General features: G+C 45.4%; 1 protein-coding gene across 1 annotated transcript in view; it reads right to left on the reverse strand.

Moving 5' to 3' along the window:
- The window catches only part of TOMM20 (translocase of outer mitochondrial membrane 20), a 65,434-nt gene that overhangs the window by 21,168 nt on the left and 22,405 nt on the right, over positions 1-21,861 (reverse strand). The window contains exon 4 of the mRNA XM_085648775.1: positions 6,829-6,971. Within this exon, the coding sequence (XP_085504901.1) occupies positions 6,829-6,971 (143 nt within the window). The remainder of the gene's footprint in view (positions 1-6,828; positions 6,972-21,861) is intronic.

Raw genomic sequence — 21,861 nt, forward strand, 5'->3', positions numbered from 1 at the left:
AAGAGAGTGACCCTCTCCCAGACCTGTTGACTCAGAACCCTGATGATGGCTCAGTTGATGGTGTGGTCTTTTCTGACAGCCTCACTGTCCATCAGCAACAGGACTGCAGACAGGTTCTGCAATCCTACAGACACATGTTCTCTCTGACCCCAAGTCAGACAAACTGGTGCACCCATGAGGTGGACACTGGTGACAGTCTGCCTGTGAAGAGTAAAATCTACAGGCAACCTGACCATGTCGGGGACTGCATAAAAGTTGAGGTACAAAAGATGTTGGAGCTGGGAGTCATTGAACCTTCAGATAGCCCTTGGGCTAGTCCTGTAGTTCTTGTGCCAAAACCTCACACCCAAGATGGTAAGAGAGAGATGAGGTTTTGCGTGGACTACAGAGGTCTCAATGCTGTCACTAGGACAGATGCCCACCCAATACCTAGGGCAGATGAGCTCATTGACAGACTGGCAGCTGCTAAGTTTTTGAGCACATTTGACCTGACAGCAGGCTACTGGCAAATCAGACTAGCTGAGAGTGCAAAGGCCAAAACTGCTTTCTCGACCCCAGGAGGACATTATCAATTTGTGGTAATGCCCTTTGGTTTGAAGAATGCACCTGCCACTTTCCAAAGGTTGGTGAATCAAGTCCTTACTGGGTTGGATGATTATTGTGCAGCTTATCTTGATGATATTGCTGTCTTTAGCTCCACCTGGGAGGATCACCTGGTCCACCTGAGGAATGTTTTAGAGGCCCTGCAAAAGGCAGGCCTCACTATCAAGGCCACTAAGTGCCAGATAGGGCAGAGCAAGGTTGTATACCTGGGCCACCTAGTTGGTGGGGGTCAGGTTCAACCACTGGAGAGCAAGATCCGGACCATAAAGGACTGGGCTCCTCCAACTACCCAGACTCAGGTCAGAGCTTTCTTGGGCCTGACTGGGTACTACAGAAAGTTTGTTAAGAACTATGGTTCCATAGTGACACCACTTAATGACTTGACCTCCAAGAAGATGCCAAAGAAAGTTCAGTGGACAGTAAGCTGTCAAAAGCATTTGATGACCTGAAGCAGGCCATGTGCAGTGCACCTATTCTGAAAAGTCCAGACTACTCCAAAGAGTTCATTGTCCAGACAGATGCTTCTGAGTTAAGTGTGGGAGCTGTTCTTTCACAACTGAATGTAGATGGTCAAGACCAGCCCATTGCTTTTATAAGTAGAAGGCTGACCCCTAGAGAGAAACGTTGGTCAGCTATTGAGAGGGAGGCCTTTGCTGTGGTTTGGGCCCTGAAGAAGCTGAGGCCATACTTGTTTGGCACTCACTTCAAGATTCAGACAGACCATAAGCCCCTCTTGTGGCTAAATCAGATGAAGGGTGAAAATCCCAAACTTCTTAGGTGGTCCATTTCCCTACAGGGGATGGACTTCACAGTGGAACATAGACCTGGGACTGACCATGCCAATGCAGATGGACTCTCCAGATATTTCCACTTAGAACATGAAGACTCAACTGGTCAAGGTTAGTTTAATGTCCCTAAGTTTGGGGGGGGGGGGGGGGGGTTGTGTAGGGTCTGCTTTCTATGTTCACCCGCACTTTTTGCTTTTGCTTTACTGGTTTTCGACTTAGATGTGGCTGTGGGCCTGCTAATCAGACCCACAGCCCTGCTGTTCTCTCTAAATTAATACTATGTACTTTAGGTGCATAACCCATTTGGATAGGATCACCTTATTGGCCCCTGTACAGTGTACCCTAGGTACCCAGGGCATAGGTGTTCCCTAGGCCTACCAGGGGCTGCAGCATGTATTATGCCACCCCTGGCCTGGCCTCCCATTCTGACACAACTGGCTGATCACTCAGCTGGGGCAAGGTCGTGTAATCACCCCTTGCTTAGGTGTAGTATTCCTATACCTAACTTACATATAGACACATGTGTACCTATCAGTCACTCCTATGGCAGGCCTTAACAATCCTGGAGGCAGAGTGCTTGGTAACCTGTGAGATGGTGCTCTAGCATGAGCTGAGCGTGTCTGCAGCTTTCGGAACTAAGTCCTTATAGCTGTTCTATGATATAGCCTACCATATACTCTTAAAGTGCCTTATAATCTTAGACGGTTATGGTAACTATGGTTTGGCTTTATCGAAACATGTCGTGTAAGGTGTCTAACACTGTGGAATAATACCCCCATGCCATTTCTGGACATGAGAATATTATTCCCCCCTTCTAGAGGGAGAGACATGTTAAAATCATACTTCAACTGTTAGCCTCTGACCAAAGCCTTAGCATCACAAAATGGATGCTGCTGCCACGACACAAGTCTGACCTCCTGCAGCTGGGAGTGATCCCAGCCAGGGAGGCCTGGACAATAGGTTTCCTGCTTGGGGAGGTGCTAGCACCTTCCCAGACAGCCTTTAGTGTATTGGGGCAGGGTGGGCTGAAAGGAATGAGACATGCCTGGGGCACACAAGGTGTTCCTTGCATAGTCCAGTTCAAACCGGCGCTGGGGCACTCCAGCCCCAGCTCTGGCGCGAAACTGGACAAAGGGAAGTGGGTGTAACCACCCCCTCCCAGGTCCCACCCATAAGGCGTGACCTAGCAGGTATCCCAGCCCCCCAGATTAGTATAAGAGTGGGAGTTGGGCCTCAAGACTTTAGATTATCCTGAACCTGCAAAACTGAACAGAAACTCTGGACCTTCGACATTCGACGAAAGAAGAAGACTGAAGAATCTCCCTTGTAGCCAAGGAGTGGCTACCCTGTGCAAACAGGCACCATCAAGAGACTACCCTTTGCTTTGCCCACGTTCTACGAGGAACCGACTGCAGAGCCCGACCAGAGCCTTGACTTCCAGACTTCTCCGACCCTGATCCACATCGACAGCAAAGCTGAGATCCGTGGAGGCGACGAGCGACGTGGGACCGGCTACCTGGGAAAAGTGGCTAGTAACTTAAAGCGCAGCTTCTGAGGCACCCTCGAAGTTGTGCACCGGGGATTGAGAAACCCCAACCCCAAGCACCATCTGCACCGAAGATCAGCCCCCCCACACTCCACGAGTCCTGCGTGGGGCCCTTCTGCATTTTCCTGCTTGCCGCGTCTGTCCGGTTGCTTGCCCTCTGGCTAGTGGCCTTTGAGACGACGCACCCTGAAATCTTCTGCGCTGGTTTGGCTCCTCCAGACTGGCTCCCGCTTCTCTGCAAAGAAGAAGCACCCCAGACCTTCCTGGTCTGCACCAGAAGCAAGTCCTCCATTCTTTGTGGGTTCCGCTTGCCAAGGCTTGGTGAGTCCTAGTCCAACTTCGACGCCGCCGACAGCAAGAGCCTTCGTGGGACAGCTCGCCTCCTGGTCCTGGTCGTCCTCGACGCTTCCTGGTCCTCCTGGCTGCAGCGACAAGCTTCACCTTCACCTGCAATCTTCACGACATCGCCTGGTTCCTTCCTGGTTCCACGTGGTCACTGGCTAGTGACCATGACTCTGTCCCTTCTGCTTGCAGGTTTCCTCTCTTCTTGATCCCAGCCTTGGGATCCACCGGACACTTCACTGACTGGCTGTCAGCATCTTTCTTCAGGCATCCATAGGAGTCGACGACGAAAACGACGGATCTTCACCCCTATGCACTCGCAGCCTGTGGGCTAGGTAACTTGGGTACTCCGGTGCTCATCAGGATAGTGACTATCCTAGTGTCTAGTTTTCAAGTCTCAACTTCCTAGCTACTCCGGAAGTGTCCTAAATCTACCGTTTTCTAAACTGTACTATTGCTATTGACTTTTACGCATTACGCGTGAGTGTTTCCACTCTGCACACGAATCCCGTGGGCCTCCCACTTCCTAACTAACGCTAGTGTAGTGTAGCCCCAGCGATTCCCTAGGCCTAGGCCTATTCTATTTCCGTGACAGTGGTCCTTATACCACTTACTTAGTATATGGTTTGCGTGGCACCTAGGGCCTAACTGTATTACTTACCTGTGTGACTTAATGTATGCTTAAATAAGACTGTGTTGTACTTACCTCTAATCTCATAAAGAGTGCTGAGGGTTTGACTAGAATAAATACACTTTATTTTATATATATATCTGTTGTGGTGTCCTTTCATTTGGTATTCAAGGGATTATATATGGTATCACAGCTGGCTTCACATGCCATTCAGAGTTTAGCCTAAGACTGCTCTTGTCCATGCTACCACTAGGATAGCTGGTCTATAAGGTTGACTTTACAACCAATCACCATAAGGGTATTTGGACTGATATAAGGTGTACACTAGAACTAGTGACATCATACATCAGGCCAACTTCTCACACCCTCTACACAGGAAAACAAGGGTTCTGCAATCTTGTTTTTTTAATAGAAGGCACTGTGGATTCTTTGAAGTAGGGCACAGAGGGAATTGTGCTAAGGTGGGTTGGGTCACCCCTGGGTGCTTCTACACCGTTGGTTAGGGAGTTGCGAGGGGCTTTCCCCAACCTCAGGCTTGTGCCAGGCATACATGTAGCATCCCCAATAGCCTCCTCAGTTTGGACCTCTGAAAGAACAGAAGAGTAATGCTGCGGCTGGCTGCGCCGAGAGAAGAGCTTAGAAAACTGCACCTGCTCCTACTCTTACACCTAGGACACAGACATGGACCCTAAGGGTTATAAGAGCGACCTCCTGTTTAAGGTACAGGGACATAATAGGCTACAAGAGGCCTTTTCTGCAACTGCCCAGCTGACCAGATCCAACTGGACCTGCCCTGGACCCCACTGCTGGAGTGATTTTTCACCGCACTTTGGCTCGTGTCTAAGTGTTCGCCCCCTAATATTTGCTGAAACCTGGGATCAAACTGCAAGCCTATCCAACTAGGGTGTATTGCAGCTGGGCTAAAGACTGAGGTTACTCTCAATTAGAGCTTTCCCAAAGCAGCAAATCCTATTCAGTGGCACCTCGCAGAGAAGATATCTGCCTCGTACAGCCTTCTTTTGCAATGGCCTACAGTCTTGTTTGGAAGGAAGTCGGAAGGTAGAAATCTTTACTGAGCAAAGGCAGCTAAAGTATTCGGGTAGCGAGGGACCTTCAAGCACATATTTCAAATTTCTCAAGCTCAGAGCTTTCCCCAAAGACCTCGAAAGTCATTGACTTCACCAAGACCTAGTTTAGCGGCTATATGATGTGCAGCCATCTTCGGCCACAGCCTGTTGCCTTTCCCTAACAACGCAGAAACTGGCCGATATATTTAAGCAAGGGCCCAATATTTGAGAAGGGAAAGAAATTTCCAAAGTCAGTCAGCTTGTTTGTATGAACAAACTCCAGCTCTGGTTGAGGGGGGTATACTCTTACCTGGCTGATGTCACACTGCCACATCATAAATTTATTCTATTAAGATTTTGCATAAATTAGATTCCGCTGATGGTAGGCTACCCAGGGAAGAAATTCAAACAGTCTGAACTTTCCTTGTGCCCATGCGATAACCAATCTCCACAAAATGATCTTCATGTTTTATTTTGTTGTTTATATCAAGAAAGACAACTTTATAGTACAGATTTGTAAACGTTATAACTTAACATTTAGTCTCGTAGCATTGCACTTTCTCAAATCTCTTCAGAATCCTTTTGTATGCTTTTCAGTAGCATCATTCTTATGGACACGTAAGAAAAAAAGGAAGCAAGCAGGCCCATAACTAGAAACAGGAATTGTCTTTTTAAAAGTTTAACCTTTTTTAATATTTAATGTTTTAAATAACTAGTAACCAGACAATTTACATAGATGAAATTGATTTTATGATAAATGGAGCAGGAGCATCTTTTTAATTGAGACTTATGTCTTTTTATAATCATGTTTCCTTATAAAAATGTTACTGTATGTACTTTTATGACCTCATGTGTAAGATCGAATAAAGGAATTGATTGATTGGTATAAAACATTATATAAGGGATAAAGTACTCCATGGAGTACATGGCAAGGATTGTTTATGAAACCCCTCGGTGACTTGCACTGAGGAACGAGTACAAAGGCAGTGGTCCTTTAAAAGGTTATGTAACTCAGAGGTGACTTGCAATATCCCCACGTATGGCAGAGGATACGTTATCCCATATAAAACATGGTCACACAATGTTTCCCACAAACCACTTAAAACCATGGTATGTAGGTCTTTCATTTGAAAGAGTCTTTAGTGCAAAATTAAACACATCAAAAACCTTTTAGATATTGGTTAATAAAAACACAAACAGTTTAAAAGAAACAGAAAGCTGCAGTAATTCGGAAATGTGTAGAAACATCCAGAATTTTTTTTGTACCTTCTACAATTAACTAAGGAATGCCAAGAATAAACATTTATTCTGCTAATCATTTCAACTAGGAAAATAAAGCAGAAGAAAAAAAGCAAAATGTCATGTTTACTGCTTTAAACAGCTGCTCAGTGACCAGATCTGCCCTTCACCTCAGCTGCTCGAGTTCTGATGTCTTTTCAATATAATCTGTGACTGGGTGCATCACAAGTCTCAGATTATAGGAAAATAGAGACAGGAGTTCATACAGGGATTGTAGAATACCATAACTGTGTGTAGTGTGGGGTGTGGTGGTGTGGGTGCGCAGTGAAGGATGCAATGAAACACAATCTTTAACTGCTCTACTGATTAACTTTCATGTTGAGTAGAATTCTCAGTGCCAGATCATAATCAGCAGGTTGTCTTCAAGATCCAGCCAACTGTGTGAGCACCTCTAATTATTCTGTTCTATTTTACCAATAAACAGTATTACAAATTGAAGAAAGTTTACTGTGCTGGAGATATAACATCCACATGTATTTCTACGTATTCAAGCAGTGTCAAGTGGCAGCATGGAAGTCTTTGCGAGCTACAGAAAATTTGAAAAATAAATACCTGACTGATGGTTGGTAGTTTAGTCAAAAGCATCTGGAATACTGGTGGTGGAAGAGTTTGTTGCAAAACTTGCAGTAACTGCTGGGGTTGCCCACAAACAGCTATGGCATTGGTTAGGTGATCCACACCTTTTTCATATTCCCCTACAGTAATAAAAATAAACTAGTTAATATTTTGTTTACATGAACTCCTAGATTTAGCAATAATGACAACACAGTGGGTACTGAAAACATTGGGGAAAAGACACTCAACTCACCTCTTTTCAAACTTAACAAGCATCGACAATACTGATAGGTCGGTCTTTTAAAAGAATGTTGTATAGCAATGTGAAGTATTACAAGTACTTAGCGTGGGAATGGATATAGTATTGTGTAAAAGCATAATAATATTGGTGTAGATTAAAGCCTACCAATCCAAGTAGGTTGACTGCCCTCCTTCCATCTTAGCTGCTGCCAGAGAAAAACGCCATCAATTATCTAGTTTTCTAATAATTTAATAGCATGTGTGCGTTCCCTTGAAAGTCCAACTTCGAGCAGCTGGATAAATAAACAAAATTATCGCAGCTGTGCGGAGAGAAAGGTCTTGTGTGGAAATACACAACTTTGGTCCAATCAAAACATGCACTTCTGGCTTCCAACACAAGGGCGAAGCCAAAGCCCCTCTTCTGGAGTTCACATAATTGCCTGGTGATAGCTGCGCTGTCAAGCCACACCATAAAACAAGCATTTGCAATGCAACAGGTTTCACATTTACGAGATTTAGAGCGATTGGTGTTGTAAACTAGTGTTTTTACTTGTGTGTCTTGGTTTGGTGTGTAGTGTACATATGTGGTGTGTAGTGGAATTATGTGGGTTGGACTGGACTTGTTAGTTGTGGCATTGAATTGTGTGGATTTGTGTAGTGGAAGTATGTGGCATAGTGTGCACTGGAATTATGTGGATAGTAATTATGTGGTGTTGCGTGGACTGGAATTATGTGGAGTGGGATTGTGCGTCATGGAGTGCAATTATGTGGAATGGTATTTTGTGTTATGTAGGAGTTTAATTATGTGGTGTGCTGTTGAATTTTGTAGCACAATGTTGGGTTACGTGTTGTGAATTGGATGTATGTGATGTGTAGTAGAATTGTGTTGTGTAGAAGTATGGTTTGGCGTGGAATGTGGTGTGGAATGGGTTTGTGTGGAGTTGAATGGTGTGGCATGAAACTGTGCGGCGTTATGTGAAATTATTGAGTGGAAATATGTGGCATAGAGTGGATTTATGTGGTATTAAGTACTATGTAATTAGGTGGAGTTGAAGTATGTGGTGTAAGATGGTTTTATGTGAAGTGTGAATATGCTGGACTGTGTGGAATTGTTGTGCCGCTGGTTTGTGTGGTTTTGTGTTGAATTATGTGGATTTGAGTACTTGTTGTCTATGTCCAGCAGTGCTTAGGGAGCAGCCTCCATGGGAGGTAAAACAATGGTGTTTTCTTTTTTGTCTTTTTACTCAGGGTTAATGGCATGCAGCATTTGTTTTTGCTGCACCACCCCATCCGCTCCTCCATCTCCAACAGCTTTGTTACAACACACTGAACTATGTGTTACTCTGGGCCTTGCACTACATGGCGCTGTTTTTCTAGACGCTAGATGTTTCTTGGTGTGGGATCGTACTATTGGGAGTGGAACCCCCCCCTATTTTGTTGTCGCTATTGATAAGGTTTTGGGGTGAACATTTCAGTCTAAGGTTGGCATGGCCTTTATTATCTGGCCCGTTTTAATGATTAAATCCAATAAATAATTATTGCCAATAAAGAAGGGTGCCAACCATGAGGCTGTCCTTGATATGAACAGTAATTATTGTGGTGGACTGTAGCAGTCTACTTTAGTCCAAGAAAGAGAGTTTACCCCAGTTAGGCCAAAAGGGACCGGGTACAAAGCACAAGATAAAAGAAAATGCCCCTTTTGTGACCACGTTGTCGTTTTATCACTAGTTTGCACTGAACCATGAGATTCTTCACTATAACATTAAGCATCTACACCAGATCATTAAACAAGCATTTACAATGCAATGGTCTCGGCATTGTTAAAGTTAGAGCTATTGGCATTGCTATTGACATTATTTTTGTTTACGTTTTTGATTTTAAAACATTGAAAGAAACAGCATTGTTATTTACAATGTCAATAGCTTAATCTCTCTCAAATGCGAGATCTATTGCATTTGCACCCACACACAGAGCCACCCACACAGAGCTATTCACATAGAGCAACCCACACACAAATACAGCCACCCACACAGAGCCACCTACACACACACACACAGAGATTTACCCACACACACAGAGCCACCACGCATAGAGGCACCTACAAAAAAAGCCACCCACACAGGCGCACACACACACACACACACACACACACACACACACACACACACACACACACACACACACACACACAGCCTCCCACACACACACACAGAGCTACACACACACAGAGCCACATACACACACAGCCACACACAGAGAGCCATACACACACATAACGAACCACACAGATCTAGACACATACACATTGATCTTGGGAGCCAACGCAGAAGTGGCACGCACTTCACCTCCAGTTGTAAGAATTATTTTAGTGAGTAGTATTTATTGATAGTAGTAGTTAGTGAGAAGAGAGTAGTATAGTGTGGGTAGTATAGTGATTTGTAACTATTATAGAGTAGTATCACAGCCAGAGGAACTAACTATGGCATCCTTTAAATGCAGCATCCTCTCACAATTAGTCTTCTGAGAAGATACTATTTGAGTTTATAAACCACATTGTAGAATGTGCACTTGAAACTTTTAATAAACAGCTGAAGCAGACCACCACCCGGCCCTGTCAATACCGAGATGAGATGGAACGTGCCCCCTTTCATAATACGGCTCAAGTTGGGGACTCCTTGCAGATGAAACTATTGAAGATATGAAAGTCTTTCTCAGCTGGCAATGTCTGACTCCAATGTGGAACAAGCAGCCTCCCATCACCTTTGGTTTGTTTCATGTGCCTAGGATGTAGCCAACTACAGCTTGCATTCTGGACCCTACATTTCACAGTTAATGCGAGAAAAGTTAAACTATAGGCAAAAATATGCAATTTTCTTGTATCTGAAAGCCAGGAGCTCACGTGGCCTGGAGCTGCCCGTGAAGGGCGAGGCACTTGGGAGCAGTGGAACGGAAGTTGCTGGAAGGATTCCAGTGCATCGTTGGCCCTTTAAGTAAACGACCGTATGGCAGGCCTGGGAGGAGCGGGAAGGTCCTTTCCACGTCCTGAGATCTTGTCACAAAGGTGATAGCACTCTCCGAGGCCAAGAAGGAAGCTGCGACTCAGGTACAGAACGCGGAAAATAAACTTTATTACCCCGCGTGGACTGCTGTTTCTCATCCAACCACCCCCCCTTCCCGTGTTCTTATTCCCGCGCTTAATCTATGTCTAACTTTGGCGGGTCTTCCTTTTGCAATACACATTTTATTTTATTTGCCGTGCTGGAACAAAGCAATTTTTGTAACACACAACTGCTGCGTAATCTCTATGCAGTGTGCGGCAAGACTCGTTATCCTTTTCAGCCCTTGAGCGAGAGAACTTTGCATTCTGGGACATGTAGTTTCACGATTCTCAGAATACGATTGGGGTGGCAAATTGGAATACACAAACTGAAATCTGGCTACAGAGAGCCAGGGATACCTGAAATGGTCACGTGACGTTGGTGGGTCACATGTAAGCCACAAATAAGCGAGTAATCCCGAGTCAAGTAAGTGGCGTTTTAGCATTGGAAAGGTCAGAAAGAAAGGAAAACAGATGCGGACAGCTGTCCCCACTTCCTGTTTTTCGACACACTTGTTGTTGCCTTGTTGTGGACAACTCCCAGGCCCCGATCCACCACCCCGAATACTCGCAAGTGCTTCAAGGCGATCGAGTGGGCGCTAAAAGTATACCAGAGTCCATTCTGTTTCATAGCGTAGAGCGTGACGATTCTACCAGATGGAAACGTGTTAGTAGGACACCCGTCAAGCATACATGCCTAGGAGATCCTTTGAGGTCAGGGACATACGCCATGAATAGAGTGTACCAACTCCTGGGGAGGGGGAGTGGGGGGGGGCGTGACGCCATAGCTCAGCCCACAGTCAGGAGTCTCTGCAAGCTTCGACATTTTTATCGCCACAGTGTAAGATGCAGTCACCAATTCCAATGCTATTATCAACCCTTCGGGACCTCCTGCAGCCGTCAGGCCTTCTTTGTATATTCCTTTGTCGGTTTCGGGTTTTTACAAGTCTCGCTCAGCTGCTGACGGGGCCCACAGAGACAGCCCAGGTGTGCCTTCCACTCTGCGCGCGCACGGAGGCCCAGCGACTTTACTGGTTATAAACTAGAAGTGGACGGGGGATGGGGGAGGGACAGACTGACACCGCTTGCACAAAGGGGGCATTGAGGGCCAAAACCGTCGCACTCCGGGAGAGTGCACAAAGCAAAGAGGCGCACACCCGGGTCCCAGCTGGGTAACATGTGGCAGTTAACTTTCGGACTCGGTCCCGTAAAAAGTGATTTGTAGAGAGCAGGGACATGTCTGCTTCACTGAACAGCCAAAGACAGACGATACTCTACCATGCTCGTCTTGCTGGCAGCGCGACCCTGCCCAAGCACCGGGCAATGTTTACCACATAAGTGTCCGTGACAGGGTTGTTTGTCAGCTATTGTTCCGGTACCTCAGATAGCGGAGTCTTTGTAAAAATATTAACCCGTCCCCCCCCCCAACAGTCTCGACATCCGTGCAATAGACAGGTGCAACGAAAGGTCTCGTGACTGCGCAGGCTACGAGTCACAACACTTCTGTGGTGGAAGGTGATGTGGTGGCGCCACTTGCGAAGTGCATCTCCGCTCCCGGGAAACAGTAACAAGCACACCACTGCCTTTCTCCGAGGCGAAGCAGAAATGCCTCTGAGAAAGGCAGCGGCGTTTCCGGATTCGGGGGCGTGTTTTTCTTTTCTCTCCTCTTGCCATTGGCTGGAGGAGATGTAGCAAAAAACACGCCCCCGAATCCGAAAAGGACGGGGCCTGTTCGGAGAGACAAACCTCTTCTCCAATGGCTGGCCAGCATTCAAGAGGCCAGACAATGGAGAAGAACACCTTCTTCAGGAGTGTTATCATATTCACAAATTTCTCATCGTTAATCATAAAATCATGTATCCAGATATTCCGCAAATGATGTTTAGCAGATTGTTCTCTGTTCAATGTGTCTGAAAATAATCCAAAGGAACCTTAAAATAAGGATGAGTCAAAGAACTTTGGCGCCTTATTCGTATAATTTTCTTCCAAAATTCAGTGTCCTAAAGTCCTAGGTTTTGCTTCTTGGACTTTTTACTGAGGTTTTCAATTAAAATAAGGTGATTCTTCACAGTGACGGATTGCTTCGACCAGCCTTTTCCAATGACAGCGGTCCGCAAATACTCGTTGGAATGTTTTACAGCCTCCTGTCGAGGTTCTGGATCAGATACCAGTCTACTTTAGAACATTATAAAGCTAAAAACACAAGTAAAGGTAAATCTGGCATATACGTCCAGTGTAATTAGCAGTCTATTTCCACCCTAATTTACAAGTTTCCTTGAAAGCAAAGGAGGCCAGTCACTTGTGAAATGTGTTGATGGCGAAAGAAGCCCATTAAAATATTAGAAAGACTGACTTTCGGTCTCGATATCGAATCATTTCTCTCAAACACGTAACTGAAATCTCAAGGCAGCAACATTTTCAAACTGACTGGTAATAGACACAACAAACATGCTACTAAAACTAGCAAAATTCTAGGACTTGTTCAATTTTAGTACAGGAGTGGTCAGCTGACTGAAATCACAAGTGTTTATTAATGTGGCCAAAAGGTGTCATTAGCAGCAACAATGAGATGATGTAGGGATAATAACGGCTATCCGAAGCTGCTCTTAAAGAATGCTTATCGCGTTAATCCCCTGTGATATCTAGACCCTAGAATTAACTCTGTTCAAAGTATGCCCTACAAAAAACATGTGCTCAATGACCCAGTGAATTATGACCGCTTCAATGGGAGGGGAACAGGAGAGGGGAATAGCATCTCCTGCCAGCAGTCAGATAAATTATTTACTGTTGCACTACTCACAACACTGTTTTCCATCTAGTATGCAGTTTCCTGGTAAGAAGCAAGGCTTGGCCCATCAGGAGGGTCACCCTTCCCCCATAAGATTTGGGTAACGTGTGATACACAGCTAATCCCTTACCTGATCTAGCCGCTGCCAGTTGAGCATCCATTACCTTCCTTTGATGGTTGGTCATGGAGGGATGTGGCCTGCAGTTTGCAAGTGAATTTTGAGATACAAGGCAAATCATTAGCCTGCACGGTCTGCCCCAACCACAGGAAGATGGAGATCAGACCACAAAACTGAACAACAGAATTGAAAGAAATTTGGGCAAGTAGGTGATGCCTGTAGCGTGACGAGCCAAAAAACAACAAAATGTGTGTGCGATACTAGCCCGAAAACAAAATTAAATGCGACCAGCGATGCAACGCATTCATGCTCCTTCCACTGAAATAGACGCTGGGTTGCCATCAGTTATCCCAAGAAGATAGCGTCCACCATCAAACAAGGACATCAGTGGCTATACATTGAGCAGACAATTTCTTGCATGGCTGCCACATTGCTTCCAAGCTGAAGGCTATGTATTGTACTGTTAGGATTGAGAAAAGCTTTGTAATTTATAATTTACATTTATAATGTCAGGTGGCCGTGTTATTTCCAGGCCAAACATATAAGAACAGCCCCGCCCACAAGAGACATTTATGATTTCATACGAGGAGCCCACAGATTGTTCTACTAGTGTGTAATTTACATAAACATAATTACATCTGCAAAGCTTTAGAGAAGAGGGCCTCATTTACACGGCAATGTTCCACAGCATAGAAAAATCGAGTGGCCTAATTTACATAGATATGTTCAAATCGGCGAGACTTTAGAGACAAGTGCGGTTCTTTGAGCAGGAGACTGCATTTCCTGGGATGTCCTTCAGCAAGGCAAGAAGAGCCTTTCAAACATGCATGAAAAGGAAGGATATGCAGAGCGCCGGGGAGTTTGTTACAGGAAGGGGTTTACAACAGAGGAGAGACTGAAAGTACTGGTTAAAAACAAGCCAAGCCACTTGTGACCCTGGGCAATGAACAGCAAAAAACATTGAACCGATATATTACAAGCGTGCTGATCTACAAATCTGAGCCTCCCTGCTTTATCTTCCTAATGATCTTGACTTTTCAGTTTGGTGACTCGCCCAAAAGAGCACCGTGCAAGCTTTCGGCGAGAGGTTCCAATGAAGGGAGAAATCTTGGAGCTACGACAAGGCATCATAACAGACAACTCGTTCACGCTGGGGAAAGCGGCCAAAATGTTAGAAGCCGCCAAACTGCTGACAATATGTGCAGGGACGCCCTTATTAATGGGCAAGCGTGGCATTTTGCAGCTCTTGGCAGTGTTTTTTTTAAGTTGATTTATGCGCACGGAGTGGCACTTTGAAAATATATATAAATAAATAAAGAGCTTGGCTACCAGCCAAAACATAGGCATAAACGAAGGACTAGGAAAACAGACACCTGCCTTCACCTCTAGCAACGGATAACAAATATGATGGCCATTTCTGTGCTTCAAAGTAAAGTCCATTGCATTCTTTGGTAGAACTGTCACCCATTGCAGCATGTTCTGTTTATGATTTTACATGTTGGCCACATAACTATTACCTGTGTCTGCCGGGGGCCTTAGGTACCTGCACTCTAGTCGATACCAACACGATTCAGTCAGATAAGGGTTCTTGTTGCTTGTGGGAGGCTTTCGGGGTTCCAGGGCAGTGATCACAAGGGAGGGGTCAGGCAGGATATGCATGGGAGCGTGCCTGACAGTGCAGCAAGAGCTTACAGCTTTAAATCACGGAGGACACTTGTGCATGGGCCCGGACTGACACGCTCTACAAGGGCAGCATGGGAAGGGGAGGGGCATGATAGGAGGGCTGCTAGGAGTTTCCCGTAATTCCCCGCGGTTGTCTCCGCATTAAACATGAAGCGTGGTGTAAAAAAAAAAAAAGAGAAAAATAGCAAGCAGTAAATACCAGCGTATATTGTGCATTTCCTACTCCCTCGCTGAGCAGTAACTTAATCAGGTAATCCCCACAAGACAAGCCCCTACAGTGTGTGTGTTTCCTACTCTGTCACTGAGCATGAATTCAAAGAAGTAGTCCCCACACGAGCATACAAGCACCTGTAGTGTAAGGAAACTGTAGTTGCCTGGTGCTCCAGAGCGTTAAACAGAAGTGAAGTATTGGGAGAGCCAACCAATACGCACTCAGTAAAGAGCACTGTCATGAGTAAAACTATGGTAAGCAGCAGGCGGAATTTACATGCCTATAGTGAAAACAACAGTTCTTGCAGAGAGCGCATGCGTGCTGATACTGGACCTAAAAAGGACAACCCAGATGACTGTTCTGTTGGTGGAAACGCACACCTAAACAAACTTAGGACAGCGACTGCATTTCATGCCTGAGCTGGCAACAGACTTATTTAAACAAAGCACAAAATGAACCAGAGATGTAGGGCATTTATAAATCCCTAAACCCACTAATATAAATCGAGGCGGTAGCAAACATTGCTATCAACATCACAAGTAAAAAAAAAATATATATGTTTATCACTCAAAGTGGGCTAAATTTAAAATAAAAGTGAGTGGGAAAATCTGAAACATCTTTTCTAAGGAAACAAACATTTGCCACACGTCATTTCGGCTGCAATGCATGATGACAACTGAAAGCAAGACTTCATTTATCAGCATTTTCAAATAACCTCAACTACAGACCACCTGAGAGGGCCCGACATGACCCGAGCTCAGGATAACAGACAATGTGAATCTGAGAAGCTTTTGGGCAAGGAAAATCAAAAGATAACCTACTGCCCTCTAACAAGTGGCCAACCTCCTTTGCTTATATGTCAGGAAGCACAATGCATAGCAGAAAGTTCAAGGGAAATCAAAGAAGCAACAAAGGAATTTGTTTAAGGGTCGACAGGCGTTAATGCTTGCTAATCATCAAAGCACTACGACAAAGACCCTAGACCAGTGTTATCCCAAATTGAGAGTTTCAGGCCGATTTTTTGTTTGAAAGTCAAGTCAATAAAGATGCATTTTTAAATTCTGTATTCATCCCACATTTGCTTCGCTTCAAAGCTAAGCTGTCATATGACCATGGGCATTTGTATTTACATACTCACTGCATTTCGTGGAAGAAATGTAAAGTGAATTATGTAACAAAGTGTGAAAGGAAAGGCTATAGTGTCAGTCTTGTGATAAAACAAGACGTAAATATCTGCACATGAACTGCACCAATTCAGAAGTTAGGAAAAAGAAAAATATGTAAACCTGAAGTGTGCTGAAAACAGATTTCAATAGGATCTAAATACATCAAGAAACTACTTGGTGACGCACAACTGACAACTATTCACTGAAACCCGATTTCCACACCTTGTGTGTGCAATATAGTTTTATCTGAAAAACTGTGCAAACTTAGTAGCCATTTCAAAGGAAAATGGTCTCTAAAATGTCAGTGCGCTGCCACAAGATAAAAAATGTGCTGTTCTATAAACTAAAAAGTTTGGGAAGCTCTGCTCTAGACTAAGTACAAAATAACTTTGCATTCCAGCACGGATGTAAGCGGCAGCTTAGGTAGTTACTTGGCTTTTTAACCAAATAGACTAGCCTTCCAATCACCAAATGGGCTTAAATGCTCCTCCATAGGAAGGTGAGACGACTTCCAGGGAGACCAAGTAAAAACAAGCTTTTGCAATTCAATTGGTCTCGCATTTGTGAAAGTTAGAGCTTTTGGGGTTGAAAATGATTTTTACTTTCGTTTTTAGGTCTCGGCTAGCGAAGGCTGCGCTTGAGCAGTCTCGCTCGCGAGATTTAATGACTTGGAGAAGAGGGGCTTGAACCCGCTCCTCTTCTCTCCTCTTCTCCATTGGCTTGCCTCTTAAATGCTGGCCAGCCATTGGAGAAGAGGTTGGTCTCGCACAACAGGCCCCGTCCTTTTCGGATTCGGGGACGTTTTTTTTCGATACTTTTTGCTGGGCGTGTTTTTCTCTCCTCCAGCCAATGGCAAGAGGAGAGAAAAAGAAAAACACACCCCCGAATCTGAAAACACGCCCCCGAATCCGAAAATGCCGCTGCCTTTCTCCGGGGCATTTCTGCTTCACCTCGGAGAAAGGCAGTGGTGTGCTTGTTTAGCTGCTCTGCTTTCACTCCTCCCTTTTCCTCTCTCCCATGCTGGATGTGTCCAGGCCCCCGGAAGCAGCAGCTCCTCGCCCTCCCTGCGGCCGATGAACATGGGGGACTACTATGACCCGGAGCACCCTATCGAGTAAGTATTTGCACCGGTGTGGCTGTTTCTGCCACCCCCCGCTTGTTTTCTTAACCCTCCGCAGTCTAAAAAACAGAACACGACGTGTTCCCGGCAGTTCTCCCTCAAAAAATAACGTGCATGTGTGTGTTTTTGTGGGCTGGGGCAATCATGCGGATGGTACATCCGCCTTGCGTAAAATCTGTCACCATGTTAAACGACCTCGCAGTGCTCTTCCGTGTTAAGTTGGTTACCGAGGCTCGTTATGCTTAAATCTCTCAAAATGAGCGTTTTAAAAAATCTTTTTGAATTGACATACTGTGCTTTGGTGATTGGCAGTACCGAATTTAGTAGTAGTAAAGTGAATTTAGTAGTAGTAAACACCTCAGTCTCACACATTTCCCCATATCAAGAAAACCCTCGACGGTAGTACTTTATTTTGTGGTGATTTTAAAGGAACCGTCGTAGTGGGATTTAATTTTCTTCTCCTTAGACGTGTGGCAGTTGGGCATTTACGCGTTTCGTTATGAGATATTCAATACCGTTTTAAACCTTTTTTGACGATGGCGGCAATGTTCCGCCTCTCGGAGTTTTTATCTGGTCTGTCTGGTTTGAGGAGCGTGTTTGTAGTCTCCATTTTGGTTACTAGACATTTACAGTTGTAGAAAAATATTATTGTCGGTAGACCAGCAGGCTCACCCCCCCGTAAATGGAAATATGTATTTTTGACAGCCCCGTGACCTCCACACGGTCACTATTTTGTCAACGCTGCGCCGACGTCGCCTGAGAAACGCGGCCTACCCGAGGCCTGTACGAAGCTCCGGATCCTCGGACTCGCGTGAGCAGGTTTGCCGGAGGAGGGTTTAATTTAAAAGCAAGGCGAAGAAGCAGGGATTGCCCTCAGCGTTACTACAAGTGTACCGTCTTTCTTAACCGAAATGCCTCTGCTTTCGAACCCTGGCACCCCCATTGCTGGTGTCACAATGTCTACCAGGGCTCCTGTAGCAATACGAAAACATATTGCGTTGGTGCTTTGAACTTCACTCTGCAAGTGCAGTAATAAAACCGGAGCAGTCCGCAATTACCATTTCTAATTTTAAATTCAAATATGGTTAACTCTATTTACCAAACCATGTTAAGAGCAGCGTCTGGCCAGTTATTCTAATAAAAAACAGGATATATTTTGCTCTCAGATTTAGGATCTGGCTCCCTTCAAATTATACTTCCTGTTGTAAAACAAATAATTACTCATGAAATCTTAATCTTCATAGAGCCTGTTGAGGGGGTTGTCAGTTGATCCAGCAAAAAGTAAATATGTGTTAAATTTTGAGGTTACTGTGTGGCTGTGTGTGGAGGTGGGGGTGGCTCTGTGTGTGTGGGGGAGGGTCTGTGTGTGGGGGGGAGGGTCTGTGTGTGTGGGGGAGGGTCTGTGTGTGTGGGGGAGGGTCTGTGTGTGTGGGGGAGGGTCTGTGTGTGTGGGGGAGGGTCTGTGTGTGTGGGGGAGGGTCTGTGTGTGTGGGGGAGGGTCTGTGTGTGTGGGGGAGGGTCTGTGTGTGGGGGGAGGGTCTGTGTGTGGGGGAGGGTCTGTGTGTGGCTATGTGTGTGTGGGTGGCTTTTTTTGTAGGTGGCTCTGTGTGTGGTGGGTCTGTCTGTGGGTGGGTAACTCTGTGTGTGTGTGTGTGTGTGTGTGTAGGTGGCTCTATTTGTGTGTGGGTTGCTCTATGCGAGTGGCTGTCTCTGGGTGTGTGGCTCTGTGTGTGGGTGCAAATGCAATAGGTCTCGCATTTGAGAGTGATTAAGCTATTGACATTGTAAATAACAATGCAGTTTCTTTAAATGCTTTAAAAACAAAAACATAAACAAAAAGAATGTCATGAGCAATGCCAATAGCTCTAACTTTAACAATGCCGAGACCATTGCATTGTACATGCTTGTTTTGTATGCAGTGGAGTGATGCCGTTTGCAGAAAATGGGAAATAAATTATAAGGGAGGGGAGACAAGAGTAATATGCTAGCTGGAAGAAGTAACATCCTGGAAACTGCAAACTCATTGGCAACACAAGATTTAGTAAAGCAGGAGAAGTGAACACTGGAGGGAGGTGGGTGGTGTAAGATGTGTGGGGAGGGGTTAATCATAGTCAGAAGGGTTCCCCTACACCGTGGTGAGGCTGTAAAATACATGTGATTATTGCGAGTGGACCAAAGATGAGCAGAGGAGCAAAGTTAAATGTTTTCCACTGTACGCATATCCCAGGTATTGCAGTGCCCCCAGGATTGGTGCACCCAACCAGAGAAAACAATGTTTTTCAAGAACCGCCAAGAAAACAAAAGTAGCGCTTCACTGGCAAACTCTGTAAAGTGGCGCTAATGGGTGTGGTTGTGAAAAGAACCAATATGACAATTTGGGACCCCTCTTTCTAGCCTTAATTCGTTTTTTTTGTTTTTATTTTGAACCTTTTTTCTAACCATCTCGAGGCTGCTCTTTGGAATAGAAAAAGTTACTGGGGTAGAGGAGAGTTCAGTGGAGTGTTATGCAATGCCGTAAAACAGAGTTCAGTGGAGTGGCACAGAGTGCCGTGTTCCTTATAAGCTTTGTCTTCACTAGGCAGACTATCGCTTTCTACAGTAGATACTCGTTATGTTCTCCCTAAGGTATGAACAAACTTAATTGCAACCATGCATGCACCGAGTCGGAGGCAAGTCACAAGGACTGAGTGTTCGTGTATGCAAAACAATCCTGGACCCCCAGTGCGTTTGTATAGAGAGATGCTGTCCACTCCCGTTAAGAGTCTAGCTCCATTAAGCGGGTCTTAACTAAAAGCTTCACACAAGGTGCGTTATTGCAGTAATGTGCAGCTCACGTCATGCATCACTAGTGTAACAAGTACTCTGGGACTCTCTGCATGCAGTTATCTACTAGAGGAGATACAGTTTCATACGTAATCCAATAAAACTGAAGTGGACGTACTAGATTGTCAGCGAAAATGTAGAGATTTTGGGTGCAGTTAAAGATTCTGCTGTAACATCCTCCTGTTGAACTCATAATGTACTTCTGTAGTACTCATGATGTATTCCTCTATACGAGTGAGTTAGGAGTAGGCCCGGCTTAGTCCAGGACTTAGTAAGGAGTACGTCACACCAACTTACTGCAAACTCTTGGTGAATCTGACACCATTGAGCATCGTGTGTCGCTAAGGAAAAGAGGGGTGGACATTTTTCAAGAGCTCACATCTAATTGGTTGTCAAGCAAATTTGAGGAAGCAGGAAGGTTGATAAAGCACTTGCGAAAGTGTTATGACAGGATCTGTAACAACATCCTTAGATCCATCAACTTCGCCCCAACACAAGTACAAACACACACTCAAACACTATCAAGTACACACACAAACCACGAGTCACAAACATTTGTTTAGGCTTAAAGAACTGTACACAAAAAAGTATACAGAGAACGCTGCTGCTGCAAGCAGATGTGAAATACTCGATTTACTCACAAAGTGACAAACACAAGACCCGCAGCCAGACATACCGGGCCCGGTGCCACCTCACAAGCACCCCTGGTCACACCTTCCCCTTTCTGGGAGCTTCCAGGAGACTCGCTGGGCAGGATGAGGAAATACTGAGTGCTTGTCCCAGCAAGTCGAGTTTCTTTCTGTGTTCAAAAATTACCACCTTGCTTTTTCTGCCTCCCCCTCATTTCTGTGTTTGGGTTTCTTTGTGTCTCACACCCTTCACCATCGCTGCCACCCTCTCCCCAGCTGCCCTCTGCACTTCCCCCTCACCTCTAGGTCTCTCCCATCACTCTTTCTACCTCCTGTTTTCCCCATACAGCTCTGCCTGAATTGCACCCTCCTTCATGTTCATCCTTTCACTCTCTCCTTGCTGTCACTCTTCCCACTCCCTTTTGCCCTCCCCCTCCTCTCTGTGAACCTCTCTCTGACCTCCATCTCTGTCACTCTCCTCTCATTGCCATTGTTTCCACTCATGTGGCCATTATGAATCTCATCTCACGCTCTTCCTCTGCATCCGTGTCACTCTCACCTTTCCGTCACTCTTTCCACTCCCTTTTGCCCTTCCCTCCTCTCTGTGAACCTCTCTCTCTGACCTCCATCTCTGTCACTCTCCTCTCATTGCCATTGTTTCCACTCATTTGGCCCTTATGAACCTCATCACACGCTCTATCTCCATCCGTGTGACTCTCCTTGCTGTACCTCTTTCCACTTCCCTTTGTCCCTCCCTGCAAATCTGCATCTCTGTCACCCCCTCTCATTGACACTCGTAGTACTCTCCCCTGTCCATCCCTCCTCTCTGTGAGCCTCCCTCTCTTCTGCACTCCCTGTCCTCCTCCTTTCATTGTCACTCTTTGCACTCCCCTTTGCTCCTGCCCTTTCCATTTCTTGATCCGTGGTTACTTCTTCCCACTCTTCCTTCCCTCTCTCCTCTTACACTTTTATTTTAACTCCCTGTCCATATTACCAACTGGCACTGACATAATTTTGTCGCACCCGAGTTTATCCAGCAGCCAAGCCGAGCTACTTTTAAGATAACGCGCTTCTTGTGACCATACTCGCAAGTTGTGACTTTGGTGAAAACTGGTATTTAACGGTCGATTCAGGTTTTCCGGTTAAGAATGCAGT

Source organism: Triturus cristatus, chromosome 3_2, assembly GCF_964204655.1.
Source record: "Triturus cristatus chromosome 3_2, aTriCri1.1, whole genome shotgun sequence".
Classification (NCBI taxonomy): Eukaryota; Metazoa; Chordata; class Amphibia; order Caudata; family Salamandridae; genus Triturus; species Triturus cristatus.